This window comes from Myxine glutinosa, chromosome 1 (assembly GCF_964187855.1).
Source record: "Myxine glutinosa chromosome 1, kmMyxGlut1.1, whole genome shotgun sequence".
Taxonomy (NCBI): domain Eukaryota; kingdom Metazoa; phylum Chordata; class Myxini; order Myxiniformes; family Myxinidae; genus Myxine; species Myxine glutinosa.
This window is the reverse complement of record NC_136261.1, coordinates 7,468,839-7,489,883: the sequence shown is the minus strand read 5'-3', so window position 1 is coordinate 7,489,883 and position 21,045 is coordinate 7,468,839. Positions and strand designations below refer to the sequence as shown.

Genomic DNA, 21,045 nt, shown 5'->3' with positions numbered 1-21,045 from the left:
CACTCTCTGCAGACCTGGACAAAATCACAGACTGGGAAAACAATTGGAACATGTCTTTCAATCCTGACAAATCTCACACTCTTACGATGTCTCTCCGAAAAGACCGACTGGACAACCCTCCCATCGACTTTCTGAATAATCCTCTCCAAGAAGTTTTGTCACTCAAGCTTTTGGGTCTCACTATCTGCCATGATCTTTCCTGGGAAAACCACATTTCCAAGCTGGCCTCCAAAGCCAGTCGCCGACTGGGCATCCTCCGTCATGCGAAGTCCTTCCTTGACACACCTGTGCTCCTCACCACATACAAGGCTTTCATCCGCAGCTCAATGGAATACTGCTCTCCCCTCTGGGCTGGTGCTCCTGCCTCACACCTAGCTCGTCTTCACGCTGTTGAAACCAAAGCGTTCAGAATCATTGGAATCTCCTGCGATGACGCTATCTCCGAGGGCCTTTCACTTACTCACCGCAGGCAGGTTGGTGGTCTTTCCGTCTTCTACCGACTCCTCTCCGGCCTTGCTCCCCCAGCTCTCCCTGGGCTCTGTCCCCCAAATATTCCTGCAGGTCGGACAAGATCTGCCAGCAACCCTCTTATGGTCAAACTGCCAAAATCAAGACTCTCTGCTCACCTTCACTCCTTCATTCCTCTTTTCTCCCACCTCTGGAACAAACTCCCTCCCTCTCTTCAATCCCACTCCTCCCTCCAGGTCTTTAAAACGGCTGTTTGTAAGGGAAACATATGAAAATCTGTTAACTAAATTGTTACCAAAAAATTTCTTCACCGATATGTTTGTAAAGGTGTGTAATAACATGTGTTAAAATGTTGAAGGTCAACTCCCGTGGGAAACCCAGAAAAAAAGCTGTTGAATTCGGGTACCGAAAAATTATTTTCGAGAATTTTTATTTTTTTTAATCGGCCCTTAAGTAACTTATGAGGGGTCAAATAAGGGTTTTTCATGATTCTGAGTTGATTGTTAACATTTATATTTCACCACAGACACTCCTTTGTGGAAAAATAATTTCTAAATATATCTCATTTTCTACTTTGCAAGACATGGAGTCTAGCAATATGGATGAAGACGTTACTCCACCTGTGCTCAATTGCTTCATCTGTGCACGCTCGGATACACCAGCTGAAAGGCTCATACAGGCAACTCCAAAGGGATACTCAACTTTATTGAAACAAGCAGAAACTGTCGAAAATGTTACTGTTGTGGAACGTATGAAGGAGGCTCAAAAGGAAGGAAAACTGAGGTACCACCAGAAGTGTAAAAATGATCTGTACAACAACTTTGTTGCAACCACCAAGAAGCCAGCTCAAGCATCAAAGGCAGAGAAAGAGTCATCAAAGTTGAAGAGAAGACGCACTACTTGTGAGTTCAGTTCATCAACTGGCTGCAGTTCTAGAAGATCACAGTCAGTTGACCTCCTGTATAAGGATGTATGCATTCTTTGCAACCAACCAGCCCAGCTCTACAAAAATAATCCAGCACAAGCTAGAAAGAAATACAGTGCCAGATAATTTGACTGCAGATACACTGAAGGCAAGCTTGCTGAAGACAGCACGGAGTCGCGGGGATGACTGGGGCACTGAAGTCACTGGACGCCTGGAAGGGATCAACGACTTGGTAGCAGAAGAAACACTGTACCATTTGCGATGCAAACTTATGTTTGCGAGAGGTGACAGTTTGTCCAAGACTGATGAGGAAGGAAAAAGGAAGAGAGGACAGAGGAGTATTGATGAGGAGCGAGAGGCAGTTTTTATTGAATTCTGCGAATGGTTAGACTCAGAATTAGAGCATGGGGTAATGAACATGGACCAAGTCCATGAAAAGCTGCAGGAGTTTGATCAGTCACCAGAGAAGAGCCTTTCTTATTCAAAGCATTGGCTAAAGATAAAACTTCTAGAGAAATACGAAGACACCTTGTATTTCACAACACAGGAAAGAAGGGCAGATGTACTCTGTCTCAAAGATGGCACCGACAATATTCTGCGAGAGCATCATGCTAATCTTGACCATGGAGATGAGAAGACTCAGATCATAAAGACGGCACTCAAGTTCATATCCAATGATATTGCCTTGATTGATTTAGGTCCAAAGTCATACCCCACCACACACAGTATGACTGACATCGATAGTCAGCTGACACTTGTTCCTGCAAGCCTTCAGATGTTCTTGAGACCGATTGTCAAGACAGACGAAAGAGTTGCCGTTTGGGGGCAGAATTTTATTAAGGCCTGTCGACCTCGGTCTGGAGTATTGCCACACCAAATGGGGCTTGCCATACAACTTGATCATAGATTTGGGTCAAAATGGATGCTCAACAAGTTCCACCGGCTGGGATACACTGAGTCTTACACGGAGACACAAAACTACAAATACTGCTTCCTTAATAGTAGGAGTGGAGATGATGTTCCAGATACTTCTGGCACTCTTGACACCATTGTGGAGGAAACCGATGAACAGATCAATGATGAGGTTGCAGTTGATGCTGCGCTTGAGGATCAATCAGTGATGACAGCCAAAGTGCCAGCCAGTGAAAGTGAATTGTCAAGTAATGATCAGGTGGTCTTTATGGAGGTTGGGGAAACAAACAATGCAGTCACTCAGTTTGTTGGAGACAATATAGATTTAAACATTGTCTCTATTCACGGAAACACTCCCTTTCACTCAATGGGTTGGATCGAAGTCACCTCTCCGGCACCACCTTTGCCAGATCCACAGACAACAGCAGCTTTCCCCCGGGTGAAGTTGAAGGCACTCGACAAAGCTAAGATCCTGAGAGGAACTGAAGTAAAGATTATTCCATTTACGAACAGGAAACAGATAACAGATTGGGTTGGATCAACAAAACAAACAAACAGATTCAACCCTGGTGTTGGGCTAGCGGCTAGGGTGCCGGCTTAGGATCCTAGGATCCTGGGTTCGAATCCCGGTCGATCGCTGAATTAACGCCAGGGGGGTTGACTCAGCCTGTCATCCTTCCGAGGTCGGCTAATTTGAGTACCAGTTCACTGGTAATTCCCTGTTTGTCGTTAAAGGCGGCAAAAAGGGTTGGCGTCAGGAAGGGCATCCGGCCGTAAAACATTGCTTCAAAAAGGGGACCAAAAAACAACAACAACCATGGTTCCCGAAAAAGGCCAACCCCCGCTTTGCGGGGAAAAATGGCCTCTAAAGGTGGTTTTTTTTTTTTTAAACAGATAGGAACGAACGCGATCATGTTTCTCCCCCTCGCTGAGCTTTCCTCCTCCCTGGCTCATGATCAGCCACTCCTCACTCCAGGTGACACACTCTGGGCAGCGGGGTGGGTGATCAAAGCCAACGATCCTGAGTTCCCACACTCCAACTGGAATGGCTGGATGAAGAGAATCCATGCTAATGATGCAAAGCAGAGCACACAGATCGAGTTCCTCCCAGTTATTGAAGGAGACCCTAATGACCTCAACACCATCTTCACCACTCTGAAAGAGTGCATACGGCGCGCTGGGGTCGCTATAGTGACCTTTGATCTTCCGATTTGGCTGAAGGCTGTGAATATAATAAAGCAGGCAAATCTACCCGTCATTCCAAGGTTGGGTGGTTTTCACCTGCTGAAGTCTTATCTTGGATCAATGGGTAACATCATGGAAGATTGTCATGGAGATTGCAGCAACCGGCGATGCAGCTGCAAGAAGAATGGGGTCACGTGCATCTCGGCCTGTGGAGTCTGTAATGGCATTACATGCAGAAACTGCAGTCATGATGTTGTTGAGTCTGAAGAAGACATAGACAATGACTGTTGAAACTTCTGACATTGTGAATGAGAAATAACTCTTGAGTATTATATATGTATGTGAAATAAAAGCTACTTTGTGTGTAAATGTAAAAGTGAAAATATAAATGTTAACAATCAACTCAATCATGAAAAACCCTTATTTTGACCCCTCATAAGTTACTTAAGGGCCGATTTAAATAAAAAAAAATTCTCGAAAATAATTTTTCGGTACCCGAATTCAACAGCTTTTTTTCTGGGTTTCCCACGGGAGTTGAACTTCAACATTTTAACACATGTTAGTACACACCTTTACAAACATATTGGTGAAGAAATTTTTTGGTAACAATTTAGTTAACAGATTTGTGAAATATCTCATAAAATGCCCTTACTATGTTCACCACCATCTCTTATCTTCCCCAATCCAAAACCTTGATCTTTTCTACCCCCGCTAATTTCACCCCAAATCCACTTTTTTGAGGTGACTTTTGTCTTCTTTCCTGGAAGTCCTTGGTGTCCTTGCGTTTTATACCTATCCTGCCTTCCCCCAGGCCCTCTGCCTCCCACACATCTCCCGATGTCCCTGCCCTCAAATGTTGTGTTTGTGGGCTTCCTCCCCTTCTCTCCCCATCTTGTCGACCGCTCCCATTTTTATATACTTTGTTTACTTGTTTGTTTGATTTGTTTGTTTGATAAATGTTCGCTCTTTCACGAGCCTCGACTCTGTATACAAAAAAAAAAAAAAAAAATGGTGGAGAAAGCACCTCGATCAACTGCTAAACAGATACAAGGTACGACAGTTTCAACTCGCACCAGCCGTCGCCAACTCAATGAAATTGTTGTCATGGACAATGACAACAGTTCTATGGTAAGAAACCCAGGAGGACCCCACTGCTGAGAAAGAGACATAAGAAAGCCTGACTGGAGTTTGCCAAAACACACCTGAACAAGCCAAAATCCTTCTGGGAGAATGTCCTGTGGACAGATGAGACGAGATTAGAGCTTTTTGGTAAAACACATCATCTTTATGTTTACAGAAAACAAAATGAAGCCTTCAAAGAAAAGAACACTTTCCCTACAGTCAAACATGGAGGAGGTTCAGTGATGTTTTGGGGTTGCTGTGCTACCTCTGGCACTGGGTACCTTGAACGTGTGCATGGCATCATGAAATCAGGAGATTACCAAGGCATTTTGGAGCGCAATGTTCAATGCAGTGTCAGAAAGCTGGGTGTCCATCGAAGGTCATGGGTCTTGCAGCAGGACAATGTCCCCAAACACTTCAAAAATAACCCAGGAATGGTTCAAGACAAAACGCTGGACTGTTCTGAAGTGGCCAGCAATGAGTCCAGATCTAAATCCCTTTGAACACCTGTGGGGAGATCTGAAAACAGCTGTTGGGAGAAGAAACCCTTCAAATCTGGTTGAACTGGAGCAGTTTGCACAAGAAGAGTAGGCCAAACTGCCAGTAGAGGTATAGGAAGCTCATTCCTGGCTATAGGAAGTGCTTGACAGCAGTTATTTTGTCCAAAGGCCGTGCTACCAAATATTAAGTCGAGGGTGTCAATAATTTTGTCAATGCCATTTCTTTTTATTTTCTGATTTAAAAGGATATATCAAGTTCTGAGTCAAAAACAAAGGTTCTGTAATATTAACAGTGAAATAAAGAATTGTGGAGACCAAATACTTTTGTCAATTTCAACTTATTTTTGGAGAAAATTGTGAGTTGTTTGAAAAAAGTGCAGGGGTGCCAATATTTTTGGCCACGACTGTAAAATCACAAAATACCCCATTTGGTTGCAATGGACATTAAATTGTTGTCATGGACACCATTTTCTCTTTGTCACATGGGGCTTTTGATTTTGTCACGTGGGGCTTTTCTCTTTGTCACGTGGGGCTTTTCTCTTTGTCACGTTGTGCTTTTCTCTTTCTCACGTTGGGCTTTTCTCTTTGTCATGTTGTGCTTTTCTCTTTTTCACGTTGGGCTTTTCTCTTTGTCACGTTGTGCTTTTCTCTTTGTCACGTTGTGCTTTTCTCTTTGTCACGTTGTGCTTTTCTCTTTGTCACGTTGTGCTTTTCTCTTTGTCACGTTGTGCTTTTCTCTTTGTCACGTTGTGCTTTTCTCTTTGTCACGTTGTGCTTTTCTCTTTGTCACGTGGGGCTTTTCTCTTTGTCACGTGGGGCTTTTCTCTTTGTCACGTGGGGCTTTTCTCTTTGTCACGTGGGGCTTTTCTCTTTGTCACGTGGGGCTTTTCTCTTTGTCACGTGGGGCTTTTCTCTGTCACGTGGGGCTTTTCTCTGTCACGTGGGGCTTTTCTCTGTCACGTGGGGCTTTTCTCTGTCACGTGGGGCTTTTCTCTGTCACGTGGGGCTTTTCTCTGTCACGTGGGGCTTTTCTCTGTCACGTGGGGCTTTTCTCTGTCACGTGGGGCTTTTCTCTGTCACGTGGGGCTTTTCTCTGTCACGTGGGGCTTTTCTTTGTCACGTGGGGCTTTTCTCTTTGTCACGTGGGGCTTTTCTCTTTGTCACGTGGGGCTTTTCTCTTTGTCACGTGGGGATTTTCTCTTTGTCACGTTGGGCTTTTCTCTTTGTGACGTTGTGCTTTTCTCTTTGTCATGTTGTGCTTTTCTCTTTGTCACGTTGAGCTTTTCTCTTTGTCACGTTGGGCTTTTCTCTTTGTCACGTTGGGCTTTTCTCTTTGTCACGTGCTTTTCTCTTTGTCACGTTGTGCTTTTCTCTTTGTCACGTTGTGCTTTTCTCTTTGTCACGTGGGGCTTTTCTTTGTCACGTGGGGCTTTTCTCTTTGTCATGTGGGGCCTTTCTCTTTGTCACGTGGGGCTTTTCTCTGTCACGTTGTGCTTCTCTCTTTGTCACGGGGGACATTTTTTCTTTGTCACGTTGTGCTTCTCTCTTTGTCACGGGGGACATTTTTCTTTGTCACGTGGGGCTTTATCACGTGGGGCTTTATCACGTGGGGCTTTTCTTTGTCACGTGGGGCTTTTCTCTTTGTCATGTGGGGCCTTTCTCTTTGTCACGTGGGGCTTTTCTCTTTGTCACGTGGGGCTTTTCTCTTTGTCACGTTGTGCTTTTCTCTTTGTCACGTTATGCTTTTCTCTTTGTCACGTTAGGCTTTCCTCTTTGTCACGTTTGGCTTTCCTTTGTCACGTTGAGCTTTTCTCTTTGTCACGTTGGGCTTTTCTCTTTGTCACGGGCTTTTCTCTTTGTCACGTTGGGCTTTTCTCTTTGTCACGTTGTGCTTTTCTCTTTGTCACGTCTGGATTTTCCCTTTGTCATGTGGGACATTTTGCTTTGTCATGTTGGGCTTTTGTCTTTGTCACTTTGGGCTTTGCTCTTTGTTACGTGGGGCTTTTCTCTTTGTCAGGTGGGGCCTTTCTCTTTGTCATGTTGGGCTTTTCTCATTGTCACGTGGGGCTTTTCTCTTTGTCACGTGGGGCTTTTCTCTTTGTCATGTGGGCCTTTTCTCTTTGTCACTTCGGGATTTTCCCTTTGTCATGTGGGACATTTTTCTTTGTCATGTTGGGCTTTTGTCTTTGCCACGGCAGAGTTTTTCTCCTCAACGTGGGACTTTTCGCTCTGCTACTAACCAAGATGAGCAGAACCTGAAAAAAGGGAAAAGAGAAAATTATGTAATTCTATTTTGCGTTGGGCTTTTTCTACCATCTTAGCTCGGTGCTGATGCGGTTTACCAATGGGGGGGGGGGGGTAGGGCTTTTGATTATGGCTGGTGACCCTCAAGTGTTACTGCAGAAGCCCCTCAGATGGGTCATGGGGGTCTTAAGGTATAAAATAGTCTTTAGGTATTAAGGTGATTTGAGATGTCAAGGGCTCCATAGTTATCGAGGCATCTATAGTATAGATTCTGAATCAAATTAACCATTTCTGAGTTGGAAAAGACTTAATTGGATCAATAAATGAGCTCTTAACCTTCACTGTGGTTTCGACGCTTTATCCTTGATACGGAGAAAAACAGGTTTATAATACAAGAACGGCACTCGGTAGAGCACAAACCTCCACCAGGATGAACAGTTTATGTTTTGTATTCCACTGATAGACCGGATCTGGATTTCGGACATGAACCAAACTCTAATCGGCTTGTTCTTGTCACCTAACCAACTCGTCCACCAAGTTTTGTCATAACTTGTCCATAACCTTTTTAAATATCATGATGTATATCGTTTTGGCCCCACGTCTCAATGGTGAAGAATTATTTAAAAAATTAAAATATTCTCATATCCAGATTCGGGTCTTCACCAAAATCAAATCAATTCGTCCTTGTCACATACCCAACCTGTCCCACCAAGTTTTGGCCGAATCCATCCACAACTTTGAGATATCTCCTCACAGACAGACAAACAGGTGAAAGCACAACCTCCATTCACCTTCAATGGCGGAGGTAAAAACCCAAAAGACTTTGTCATTTGTTGATTCAACATGTTTGGATCCATGAACTCTCGTTCATATTGTGTCATTTTCAATGTTTATGTTTAATGCTGGAGTAGTTAGCAACTATTGAGATATACAAGAAAAACATGGATTTTTAACTTGCTCACCTCAACACCCTCTACCCCCCTCCTCTTCCTCCTCCCCCTCCCCTCCCCTCACCCTCCCCGCACCCCCCCCCCCCCCCCCCCCCCCCCGTTATTATAAGGCTTCGGCAAGGAGCCTTTGTAACTTTATTCCATATTGTATCGTTGATGTCTTCCCATCAGGCCTGTTTACCATGGATGAAGATTGTGCAAACAATGACTGCGAGCCCTTCTTCGAATCCGATGCTGAAGGGGAAAGCACTGATGGTAAGAAAAGACAAACGAGAGGTTGAATCCTTACTGATGCAAAGTTTAGGGATTAGAAACCATGCAATGCACGTTCTGGGAATAGTCTTGTGCACCTGACGTCACTCGTGTTGCTGCTGTTTAAATTGTCTCACGGATATTTACGTACCTGCAGATGGTAGTTGGAGTGAAGACGCAGGTCATCGCCCCGCCGGGCGTCTGTACGCCATGTCTTTGCCCGTGTCGGTGCCCGTCTGGAGCTACCGCATGCCTGCCCAGCTTCAGGAACCGGACGTCGAAGAGAGGGTGAGACTTGACGATCTCCATGTTGTTGGCTGCATCATATGTTCCCTTGCCTTGGATGCTTTGGCTCTTCTTGCAAATGTGGGAACCAAGGATAAAGATAGAGGGTGCAGAGAAAACTTGGGATTCAAACCTCACCTTTCCTTTGCAATACCTCCTAAGGAGAGGAGTTTTCTTCATAGTTGAAGGCAATGCTGTAGGATCTGTTTAAAAGTAGCAGAGGGTTCTTGAGGTGACACTCGTGAGGTCTTGAGACGCCTTATCTTTGCAACCCACCCCCTGTAGACTCCCTGCCCAGACCTGGAGACGATCGCCGCCAGCATGCGTGCGCTTACTATGAGTGTGAGCGACGGCACCGAGATGTTTGGTGACCTGCCTCGCCCACGCCTCAACACCGGAGAGCTAGGCATAAAACCAAGCAACATAAAGATCTGATTGACCGTGCTACAGCTGGGCCAGGACAATGTCCAACCATGAACATCATTCTATGTTTGTCTGTCCCGTTTGGCGTTCCTTCCTCGGATATTGCTGTGAAAGGAAATTCCTGGCTTTCTACCCATTCTCACACTCCAGCATTCTTCTTATTCAAACCTTCACTCTATACCTGCAGACAAACTGTTCCTTTTTCCAGCTTGTACAAAACATGCCACCCTTATTAACATGTCGGACAGTTTGTTTTCCTCACCTTTGTTTAAGCTACGAACGGGTGTTAACACACTTTGCACACACTTCTTGCTAAAGATCCACACACTCACACCCACCACCCCATGTTGCAGCGCAATTCCTGCTTCGTGCGGTCCTACTGGGACGGGAACACGACACACACTTCGGTGACTCCAAAGGTACCATATCGTAGGTGTGCCTGTCCAACTCTATTTTTGTATTTATTTACATCTGCTGTCTGTGCTGGCAATCCCACCGGACAATTTTGTCTGGGACTCCTTTTTACAAAATCACCTCCCTCTACCCCACGTGATTTGTCTTGAACGGTTGTGCTGGTTGCTTCCAGCCAGGTGGGTAACGGTTGCAGCTTTGGTTATTCACTCTTTCACCCGATACCTGCCTGGCACGGAGCTTTACTTGTATTCTGAGAGTTTGCACGTAGCCCCTCCTCTCCCCCTCATCATAAACAACACTTTTGTCGGTGGAAATAACCTGAAGATTTTACCATTTCGCTCTTATTTCACCTTTAGAGATAATGGTTTAAAAATCCAGGTCCCACATCAGTGCTTAGCACACTTACCTCGTGTTCTGGGTCCTGCCCCCACCCTCCCCCCCTCGGACATGTCTCTACATCCCCGTAGTCTGTAAAGGCAGGTCGGTCATCAGCATGCTAAGGAGGCTCCCCCTTCTTGGCCGCACAGTTGGCTTCCTTCTACCTGACCCTTCTTGGGCCATTAAACCCAAGCGGCTCTGTAATGTTTCTGGCAAATGTCGCTCCGTCTCCTTTTACTCAAACTTTTGTACAACAAATGTACCGTACCGCTGCTGTATCTACTTCCACGCACATCCTGGTGTTGGCTTGTCGGTTTGTTATTGGCTCGCGAGTGGGTCGCAGGCGCTGCGACATGTATTTGCACTAGGTGCGTGGCAGCACGTCGACCTTTCTGGATCTCTTGAGCAATAATATCCAAATGGCAAGCCCCATCCTTTTTTTTAGCGAAGACGTGTTCCGGTGGCATGATCCTTTCCAGCATCTCCCTTTCGGAGCGTACAACCTCCCCATTGGATATTTTCATAAAAGCGTTGGTTTCTGAAAGTCCAGGCCAAGGGAGTCGTGATGCCAGTGGGTTCTCTGGTTTTTCCACAAGCGGGTCTTGTGGCGGCCATTTGTTGCTGCTCGGCGTCTCGAGGTGCCTGCAGGTAACAGATACACTGGTTAACGAGTAACACTATCAGCACCTGCACAAAGTTTCCCAAATCGGTGATCCTTTATGCAGTAGTCTGGTTTCTAGGTTTTCCTTCGCATGTTCAGCTTGGCTCTCTATCACTGGTCTTATTTGGGGCACTGATGGTTATACCACCCCGACCGTGCCAGTGTCGGAGTTAGAGATGTCAGGTTTCATCCAAGGGAGCCGTTCGTTCGAGCTGCTCGGTGAACCAGGTGAAGCCTTCGGTGTTTTAGCAGAGTGCGCTCTTCACGGTACGATGTGAATGGAAAGTGAAGATTTATTTTTATTGCCTCCTTTCGGGCGTCATCGCCCACCACGACTGGTCGAATATCTTGTTTGTGTTGTTTAGGAAGTGAAGTTTGAGGCTTAGCAGGAGGCCTTGCCGAGCATGGAGAGAGTCCAAATGGTCGTCACTGCACGCTGTAAAGGGCTGCCTCGTTTACACAAAAGGTGCCAGCACAGTTTTCCTGGAAAGTTTTGTTTGAAACAAAAAAATGCACAAAACTCCACTGCGTTTGGAATTAAATAAATACCTGCATTTTTCATTCAACAGTATTGTTTCCTTACCAGCATTGTTTGTTCCTTTGTTTGCTGTTGGGGTTTGGTAAGTTTGCCAAAAATAGACATTATTGAAAGAGGAAGTGCGAATTGCAATTCGGTACTGGAACTCTGGAAGTGTTAGTTGGTTCTATTGGTTTGGAAATGTTTGCGTTGTGCTTCACCTGTGTGGTCATTTTGCATCGAAAATGGCAAACCGATTTGCACGATGTTTGTAAATGTTTCACCTTTACCAAGAAAAGGCACAACGCACCATCTTGCTCTCTTCCAGATCTTTTTCCTTTCTCTCCGATTGGCGTACAGGTGTTAAAAACAAAAAAAAAACGTCCAGCGATGACCCGAGGTTTTGTACGCCGATCCGAGTCGCGCAGCCGCAAGGTGAAACGCCAGGTGTGAGGGGACAGTCATATCGAGAGCTTTGTGCCAAGTACCTGGCTCGCTTCATTTGCTGAGCTCGAGTAATTGCTTTCTATACGGCTTTACCTGCAATTTTCAAAACTTCCATTCGTTTAGTTTAAAACTTGCCACCTGTACTCTTACTGTGAACTGAGCACTAAAGCGACTTGTTGGTTTGGGGAAATGAATGTTGATACGGATGAATAAAGATTTGAAAAGATTCGGCACACCCAATCATTTCTTCACGGGTGAGTCAGTGGACATGGTGACGTCACAGGAGGTACTCAGATCGGTAACTACCTGGCCTCCGATGCACATCCGTCTCTATAGAAATCGCAAAGCGAATGTGAATGGTCATCTCAATGAGACTCGTTTAAATGCTGTCCACTCATTTATTATTCAGTTTCCAATTGGACTGGCTTCATTCAGGTGTGGTACATGGTAACGGACACACTACCTCATAATTACCTCAAGCATACTTGCTGACCTCTCCATAATGAGAATATGCAATATCTAGAACACTATTTGATGTCACAACGTCGACCGATATGACTCCACCCACATTATTACATCATTATAATACTTGTACCAAGTTCGATTTAAATCCATTCAGCTGTTCTCAAGTCATCACATTTTAACCTGACATGACCTCTGACATCCAGACCCCAAAATCTAATCAGTTAATCTTTACATCATTATACACACCTGCACCAAGTTTGAATTAATCCTTTAGCCGTTCAAGTTATACTTATTAGATCCTTTGACCTTTGACCTCTTGACCCAAAAAATCTAGTCAGTTCATCTTTACATCATTCTACATAAGTGTACCAAATTTGGCCAGAATCCCATCACTGGTTTGCAAGTTATTGCGGTAACAGGATTTTTCCTAACATGACCTCTGACCTTTGACCTCGTAACCCCAAAATCGAATTAGTTCATCTTTACCGCATTATATATACCTGCACCAACTTTGACGAAGATCCCTTCAGCCGCTCTCAGGTTATCGCGGGAATGAAAACCTATTACGGATGGACAGCCGGACGGACAACCTGAAACCATAATGCCTCCACCGATGAAGTCGGTTTGAAAACGACGAAGTGGGATGAAAACCTTGTTTGAAACGTGGAATGGTGGAATCTCAAAGGAAAATGAAATTATTTTTATTAGCACCGGTACCTGCCCTTCGGGCGGGGCTTCAATTGGGAGGCCCAAATGAAAAGGCAAAATATCAAAAATTGAAGGCTTTTTTTATTTTAAACGATTCATATAAACATCCGTTGAATCATATCACACGCAAATCATCAAAATCTAAACAGTACATGGCGCCCATTTTGAAAAAAGATTGAATTCTGCAAAACGGAAGCGGCCGCTACACGTCTTTCTGTCACACATTTAAGTGTGAACAGTGCGTGCCGAATCTGTAACACGGAAGCGGCCGCTACACCTGTTTCTCAGTCGCTTTGCACACGCTGCCGTGTTACTTTGGAGCCGCACGTTATATAGGAAGAGTTCGTCAGGAATCGATCTACTCTCTCCTGGTAGGTAGAATTTCAACAAAAGCCACATCGCTGTTCATATCGGTAAATATTATTCCATTGTTTGGAAAAATTGGAAAAACAATATAGCCTATTTTACTCCCAGGGGTCCCAGGAATACCCACCCAAAATATCGTTGCGATCGGTTGAGCCGTTTTTGCGGTACCTGCGAACAGACAGACGGACATTTGGTGAATTATAGTAAGATAATTGTGATGTTTGTTTTAGGTTCCATCCATTGGGCCATCCAATAAATTACACAAAGGGTATCTGCTGGTAAAACTACCTGCTTCAAAGTTTCATCTTTGAGTAAATTGAACATTCCTAGTATCAGCAAAGTTCAAATAAAAATAGGGGCAAAACCCCTGGGTGCTCACCTGGTAGAATAAAGCGGTATACGAAACTTTGGTACATCACGGGTGATGAAAGTTGTGCTCTAGTTTAATCAGAATTGTGTGTCGTATCTAAGAGTCAATACTATTTTGGGGGGTAACCCCCGCATGCCCCCCCCCCCCCCCCCTCATAGACCACCTGAGGCCCAGATTTTTATGCCTCCGTTGACGAAGTCGCTGGAGGCATTATGTTTTCAGGTTGTCCGTCCGTCCGTCTGTGATAACTTGGGAACGGCTGAAGGGATCTTCGTCAAATTTGGTGCAGGTATGTATAATGAGGTAAAGATGAACCGATTCGATTTTGGGGTTACGAGGTCAAAGGCCAAGGATCACAGGTCATGTTGGGTAAAAATCTTGTTCCACGATAACTTGTGAACCAGTGATGGGATTCTGACCAAATTTGGTACAGGTATGTATAATGATGTAAAGATTAGCGAATTAAATTTTGGGGTCAAAAGGTCAACGTCTGTAAGAGGTCTATAACTTGAGAACGCAAAAGGGATCTAATTCAAACTTGGTACAGATATGTATAATGATGTAAAGAACAAAGTCGAATTGTATAGGCACGCGGTAGAGCATCCTTTTGAACTCAAAAATAATTCCTGGTTGAATTCAGTGACCTGATATACAAATCATCTAAGTTTAAGTTCATCGGATGAAAATTGACAACTTTAGAATTTTGACCTATGTTGATCTCAAAAATAGTTGGTGGTTAGTTTCAGTAAGCTGATATGCAAATCCTATTCTGTTTTCAAGTCAATCGGATGGAAATTGAGGATTTTAGAAATTTGAAATGGTTGTTGACCTTTTGTCCGACCCTGATCTTAAAAATAGTTAGTGGTTGAATTTAGTTAGCCAATATGTAAATCCTATTCAAATTTCAAGTCGATCGGATGAAAATTGAGGATTTTAGAAGTTTGATAAAAAGTGGTTGACCTTTGGCCTGTTGACCTTTTGACCTCAAATATATAGGATTTTGTCGGACCACAAACTCTACCATTTGGTGAAGGTTCGTGAAGATTGGTTTAATATTGTGACCTGTAGGCAAGTATAAGTGAGCGGACAGACAAACACAAGCCGAAGTAATCTACATACTTGTCCAAAAAAAAATTTTTTTTTCGGTAGTATCATTTTCGTAATAATAATAATAACAAGTCAAGTGAATCCACTTGGATTCCGCCCAGGTTGGCACATGGAAATTATGATGTAGCATAATTATCATCTCGGGTCAAGATTTGAAATTATGCCATGGTTTTTGTAAAATTGCTACTAGTATTCACATTATGTACTTTCACCAAAACATACATCATCATAGAAACATACATAGAATTTGGGTCCTCTGGGTCATTTGGGTCCTCTGGGTCATTTGGGTCCTCTGGGTCATTTGGGTCCTCTGGGTCATTTGGGTCATTTGGGTCCTCTGGGTCATTTGGGTCCTCTGGGTCATTTGGGTCCTCTGGGTCATTTGGGTCCTCTGGGTCATTTGGGTCATTTGGGTCCTCTGGGTCATTTGGGTCATTTGGGTCCTCTGGGTCATTTGGGTCCTCTGGGTCATTTGGGTCCTCTGGGTCATTTGGGTCCTCTGGGTCATTTGGGTCCTCTGGGTCATTTGGGTCCTCTGGGTCATTTGGGTCCTCTGGGTCCTCTGGGTCATTTGGGTCCTCTGGGTCCTCTGGGTCATTTGGGTCCTCTGGGTCATTTGGGTCCTATATTCCTATCCTATAACATATATATCTCCTATAACCTATCCTATAAATATAGATTTGATGACGTCATGTTTACACATCTGAGCGACAGAAATGAGCGACAGAAATGAGCGACAGAAATGGGTGACAGAAACTAGCTTCACTTTTGAGCGCCCGAAATTCCCAGGCAAACGCTATAACGCACAGGTTTACAACCTGTGCGTTAATAATATCGTAAATATAACCATAACACTTTAATCCCAATGTCCTGACATGATGAGCGGTGTATGGTTCATGATCAATGATCGGTGTTTGGCACTAATGTTAATAATCGCAGAAGTAAGGAATTGGCCTCGGTTATTAAATGGTAATATCATTTTCAAAATACAACGTTAATATTATTGTAAATCTAATCATCACACGAATTCCTTCGTCGTGACTGCAAACGTACTGGAAGTTAAAATATATCATCTACATATTAAAGTGGCGGCAGTTTTGTGTCCATTACGTCATTACCCATTACGTCTATGATGTCATTACGACGGCTGACTCCACCAACCGACATTTTAATTTACAAGTACACAGCCTGTCATCCTTCCGAGGTCGGCTAATTGAGTACCAGTTCACTGGTAATTCCCTGTTTGTCGTTAAAGGCGGCAAAAAGGGTTGGCGTCAGGAAGGGCATCCGGCCGTAAAACATTGCTTCGAAAAGGGGACCAAAAAACAACAACAACCATGGTTCCCGAAAAAGGCCAACCCCCGCTTTGCGGGGAAAAATGGCCTCTAAAGGTGGTTATTTTTTACCTGCTCACTACGGGAGTGGCAGGAAGGGTCTTTGGGGTATATAGATTACAGTCGATCTATGGTCGGGTCTCAAGAACATTGGGTGTGTTGATTTACCAAGTTTCTTGTGGAGAGATCGCCAAGTGGTTTAAGCATTCGAGCAAGCACTCCATTCAAAACCGTTAAGGCAAGCGCTAGCTAGTTGCTTGGTAAATGAGCACACCTCCAACCCTTGTGGGGTATATAGATTACAGTAGATCTTCGCTAGGTTCTGTAAGTAAAACTTACCTCAAGGATGTCGGGATTCCTCCAAATTTCTTGGTTTAATGTTATAAACAGCATTAGCGACTGTTTAAAAAGCTAATCATGTGTGTTTGTGCTTTATAATATTTTACAAGTCCAGCTTCGCCGCTATCTGACTTTTGGTCTTGTTTTTATTAGGCTTCCGGTGAGGTTCCCATTGGAAAGCTATTGTTATTGGGATTATTATTACGAGTATCATTCTCACACCTTTTGTATGTGAAGGTTGCACCTCTACGAGGTTGTTTCGTCTCACACCTCCACGAAACTTTAACTCATTATAGGTACCAATGTAACTTAGTGAATCATCAATTTTGTTTTTGCAATTTTGACTGACATTGGCTGCCATTGCTTATGACGTCATCAAATTTAAACAACTTCTCCAGAACCACTGAACAGATATTCACGAAATTTTACAAATGTCACCACCTAGACATGGGGATAAAAGTTTGCGAAAAGAAACGTCATCCGTCACTTGATTTGGTGGCCATATTGGATTTAAAAATAAAACTTTGAAAACATACTCCAAAACCGCTTATCCGATTGATATGAAACTTGAAACATGTTTACATTCCGCTGGGGGGCGGGGGGGAATATGTGCAAACCATGGTGTTATCAGTCATGTGGTTTGCCCGCAATCTTGAATTTAGGCAAAAATATATAAATAAGCTTTTCCAGAGTACCGCTTAACAGATCAATGCAAAATGTCATATGATCAACTACGGATGTGGGAATTTTTTGTAAACTATGACGTCATCAGTCACTGATATGGTGGCCATCTTGGATTTAAGGGGGAAAAAAAAATTGAAAATCTACAATCTACATCTCCAGAACCACTTAACTGATCCAACCCAAAATTTATACATATCGACTACCTCCGAAGAAACTTTATTGAAAACGATGACATCAGTCGGGTGGTATGGCGGCCATTTTGTCTGGAAGCCTATCATCACTGCTTGCAGTTCTAGTTTTCTATTTCTTTTTTATTTCAACAAAATGAAATATTTTTTACATTTTCTCATATTTCTTTCCTTAAATAATAAAGCCAACGTTTATACGAGTAGTTTAGTTCTGTACCCACCCTTGTGCAACATCTAAACATTCTCTAGTAATCGACTTTTGGCAACATTACTTACAGGTGAGGATTCAAACTTTTGTAAACCTCCACCCTGACAGAGATCAATAAGTGGATGAGTACCCCCAAGAGTTGACAAGGTACAAAATGAAAATACGCACAACTTCGACAGGTAACGATTTGATAACCACTTTAATCTATTGGAAATCCATTCATAAACGATGCCAATGATAATTTATTAGCAACATGTTTATCAGTGAGAAAATATTGTTCATGCTCAGCTTTTATTGCCTCCTGCTGCCCGATCCGACCGCACACTGCCATTCATGGACCCACACTCAGCTTGCCACCACGAGATATACTTGGAGGGAAGACCCTGAGCTCAAGTTGGTCCAAATCAGAATATTCACACAATTTTAGAAGAAAGATAAAAGAGGCTTTCCATAAATATCTCGAGCCATGAATACACACCACATCCCAAACGTGCGTGCAACGAATGAAACGAGGAACAAACTAGCAGGAGCGTTCCCGTGAGAACCGTCCGCCACATCGTGATGTACATTTAAACATTCACATCTCCATTATAGAGCAACCTTTGCACAATTACAAAAATTGCCCACTCGGCAACAAAATGCACATTGCTTTTTATTTTACCTTCGGCAATTTTAGATTTCTTCGATTTCCTCTTGTACAGAAAGCAAAACTAAATGTGCAGACATTTTACGCACACAAAGACGGGATGAGGGGGACGTGACACGTACTCATGCCCCGCCGTGTCACCGTCGTCAGAAACCAATGTTTGAAAACCCCAACACCATGCCAGCACCTTTTGCAAGCACTTACACCCAGTATATACACAGCACAAAGACGTGCGCAGCAAGCACAGAACAAAACTTCGTACAAGCCCAAGGTGGCCGCCATTTTTCCCCTCCAACGTGCCACCGGTAGAACCGGTATGCGGAGTACTTTCCAGGCTCTGGCAGAGGGAAATAGAATGATAAATTGCAGACGCACCGACCGAGCCAGGTTGTCTCCTTTAACTACTGACAATGCACTGCTGACAGATGCACAACACAAAAGGGGGTTGGAGGGGGGGGAGGGGGCGATAAAGTGCTATTTCACCTCAAAATTAAGGGCAAGTTTGGATACAGATTTTGTTTGGATACGAGAGCAAACGCTCACGGTTTCAGATGGGAATTCTCCACTCGCCGGAAGAACGAACACGGCGGGTCAGTTAAGAGGAGAGCAAGCTCAGTGCAAGTAAAACCCTCAGTGAAAAACGAGCTTCACACAAACATGGATGCTCAGGTTGATAGGATGCTGGAGAGAAAAATGAAAGACCAAGACCTCAGTACAAACAAAAATGCCGGGTTCTATGCTCGAAGAAACCATTTGTCGGGCTTAGCATGATATTGTTCCCCGAAACAATCCATCCGACGTGCACAAAATCCAAACAAATCATTGGTAGAACAAGAAGGAAGGTGGAAGGAGCTAGCGCAGATTCTGCTACCGGCGCAAGAACAGGTGAGGTTAAGGTTATCTGGGTGCCGGGATGAGGCACCATTTACCAGATGAGGCAGTTTAACTACAAGTCGCCATTTTCTCAAACTTGAAATGACAAACCACAAAGTCAAACGCGAAGAGGAACCACAGAATGCTCATCTGTGAAGACTCGCATGGACAGAGAGAGACTAAGTTTCATTAAGGTTTTCTTGATAAAATCCATTGCTGAGGGTTGTGATGAGGTTTGATTTAAACAAAAAGGAAAGACAAGACTGATAAAGCAGAGATGGCACATGGGAACATTTGTTATGACTGCACATCTGTGTTAATTGGGACCACGCTCTTCTTGGGGAAATTGGAGTTTAAGCTGGGAGGTCGTGGAGATTAAAACGAGTGGTTAGATGCGTGGTACATGTCTTGCACGCAGCGGTTTCCTACCCATCTTCTCCCCTCAGCCACTTCCCGCCACTAGCGCTCGCTCCCACCACAAAATAAAAGCAGGAAAGCAGGCGGCTCGACCCGAAACCGGTAAAGCCAGATGTTCTACCAGGCATTCTAGCAACTGGCAAGGCACGAACATGGATTAGGGGTCTGGCTCACGGCCCGCAGCCATACCCGCACTGCGCCCTGGCGTTTGAGATCTATGAGCAGCAACCGCCACTGCCCCCTTGACCCTGTGGCTCGTCGTCGACAATCTGGACCCCTCGACGCGCAGTTCCGTGTCTCGAAGTGCCATCTGTACGGGAATTCTCCACCTGCGCCACCTCCAGCATACCTGTGAGCGAGGGAAGGCGGGACGCATGAACAAACTAGAACGGCACTCAGTAGATAACATACCTCTGCCAGGTGAGCAGTTTACGTTTTGCATCCCAGAGTAGACCAGAAAGTCACAATACAGAATGACATTTAATCAAAATCCGTCCACAACTTTTTGATATCCTGCTAGATATCGTTTTTGGCCTGATCTCCCAATGGTGAAGATTCACTTAAAAATTCTACTAGCCAGATCTGGATCTTCACCAAAATTGAATAGATTCTTCCTTGTCACACACAACCTGTCCACCAAGTTTCGTCCAAATCCATCCATAAATTTTTGAGATATTCTGCTATATGTTGGTTTGAAGCCCTATCTCCCAATGGCAAAGAAACACTTCAAAATTAAATAATTCTCATATCCGAATACATATTCAGATCTTCACCAAAATTGAATCTATTTGTCCTTATCGGACACCCAACTGGTCCACCACGTTTCGTCCGAATCCGTCCACATCTTTTTGAGATATCCTGTTCACAAACAGACAGACGGGTGAAAACATAACCTCCATCCACCTTTGGTGGTGGAGGTAACAAGGGCCTTGATCATCTGTTTCATTTGATAACGGGTAAGTGGACATTCGGGACAAAGCAAAACGGTCAACCATGAAGAAACATGCCGAGCACTGTCCCGCACAAAATGGTGTAACCGTCGGACACACATTGCTTGTACCGATGGTACCTCGACTGACTTGCTCGAGTTTGTGACCTGCATACAACACAACACAACATGCATTTTAAAGGCCATTTTCCCTGCTAGAGCGGGGGTTAGCCTTGCGGTCCCCATGACAATCTTCAACATTTTGCCCTATTTTCTGCATCTCTCCTTGTTAACCCCCTTGCCCGCATTTCTTCTTCCACCATCTTTAGCCAAGTCTTACTCGGTCTTCCCCGTCTTCTACTTCCTTCTACATTCATTTCCATCACTCTTCTCAACCAGTCACTTTCATCCTTCCTCAACTCATGACCAAACCATCTCAACCTGTTCCTCTTCACAGCATCAATCACAGGCTCTATTCCCATCATCTTTCGCAATTCATCATTTGTCTTCCTCTCTCTCAACGATACTCCGCACATCCGTCAAACCATTCGCATTTCCACCCTTTCCAACCTTCGTTGCTGCTCTACGTTCATTACCCATGTCTCGCTCCCATAAATCATAACACTTCTCACACATGCAGCATACACCTTTCCCTTCAGCTTCAACGACACTCCCCTCATCATCAGCACGCCACTCAATTCCCGAAACTTCTTCCATGCACATCTCACT

At 44.2% G+C, this 21,045-nt stretch overlaps 2 protein-coding genes across 10 annotated transcripts in view; one reads left to right on the top strand and one right to left on the bottom strand.

The window, feature by feature from the left end:
- The window catches only part of AKT1S1 (AKT1 substrate 1), a 42,064-nt gene extending 30,155 nt beyond the window's left edge, over positions 1 to 11,909 (top strand). For all 7 annotated transcript variants that reach the window (XM_068106986.2, XM_068106999.2, XM_078780787.1 and 4 more), the window contains exons 3-5: positions 8,478 to 8,561; positions 8,716 to 8,846; positions 9,129 to 11,909. In XM_068106986.2, the coding sequence (XP_067963087.2) occupies positions 8,478 to 8,561; positions 8,716 to 8,846; positions 9,129 to 9,278 (365 nt within the window). In that variant the 3' untranslated portion in view covers positions 9,279 to 11,909. The remainder of the gene's footprint in view (positions 1 to 8,477; positions 8,562 to 8,715; positions 8,847 to 9,128) is intronic.
- The window catches only part of RAB21 (RAB21, member RAS oncogene family), a 42,902-nt gene that overhangs the window by 10,046 nt on the left and 11,811 nt on the right, over positions 1 to 21,045 (bottom strand). Inside the window, exons 7-8 of one of the 3 annotated variants that reach the window (XM_078780978.1) lie at positions 20,162 to 20,246; positions 17,633 to 19,737 (exon numbers count right to left, since the gene is read on the bottom strand). In XM_078780978.1, coding sequence (XP_078637104.1) covers positions 20,173 to 20,246 — 74 coding nt within the window. In that variant the 3' untranslated portion in view covers positions 17,633 to 19,737; positions 20,162 to 20,172. Of the gene's footprint in view, positions 1 to 17,632; positions 19,738 to 20,161; positions 20,247 to 21,045 lie in introns of those variants that run through there. The other 2 variants (XM_078780915.1, XM_078780877.1) reach the window with 2 other exon arrangements.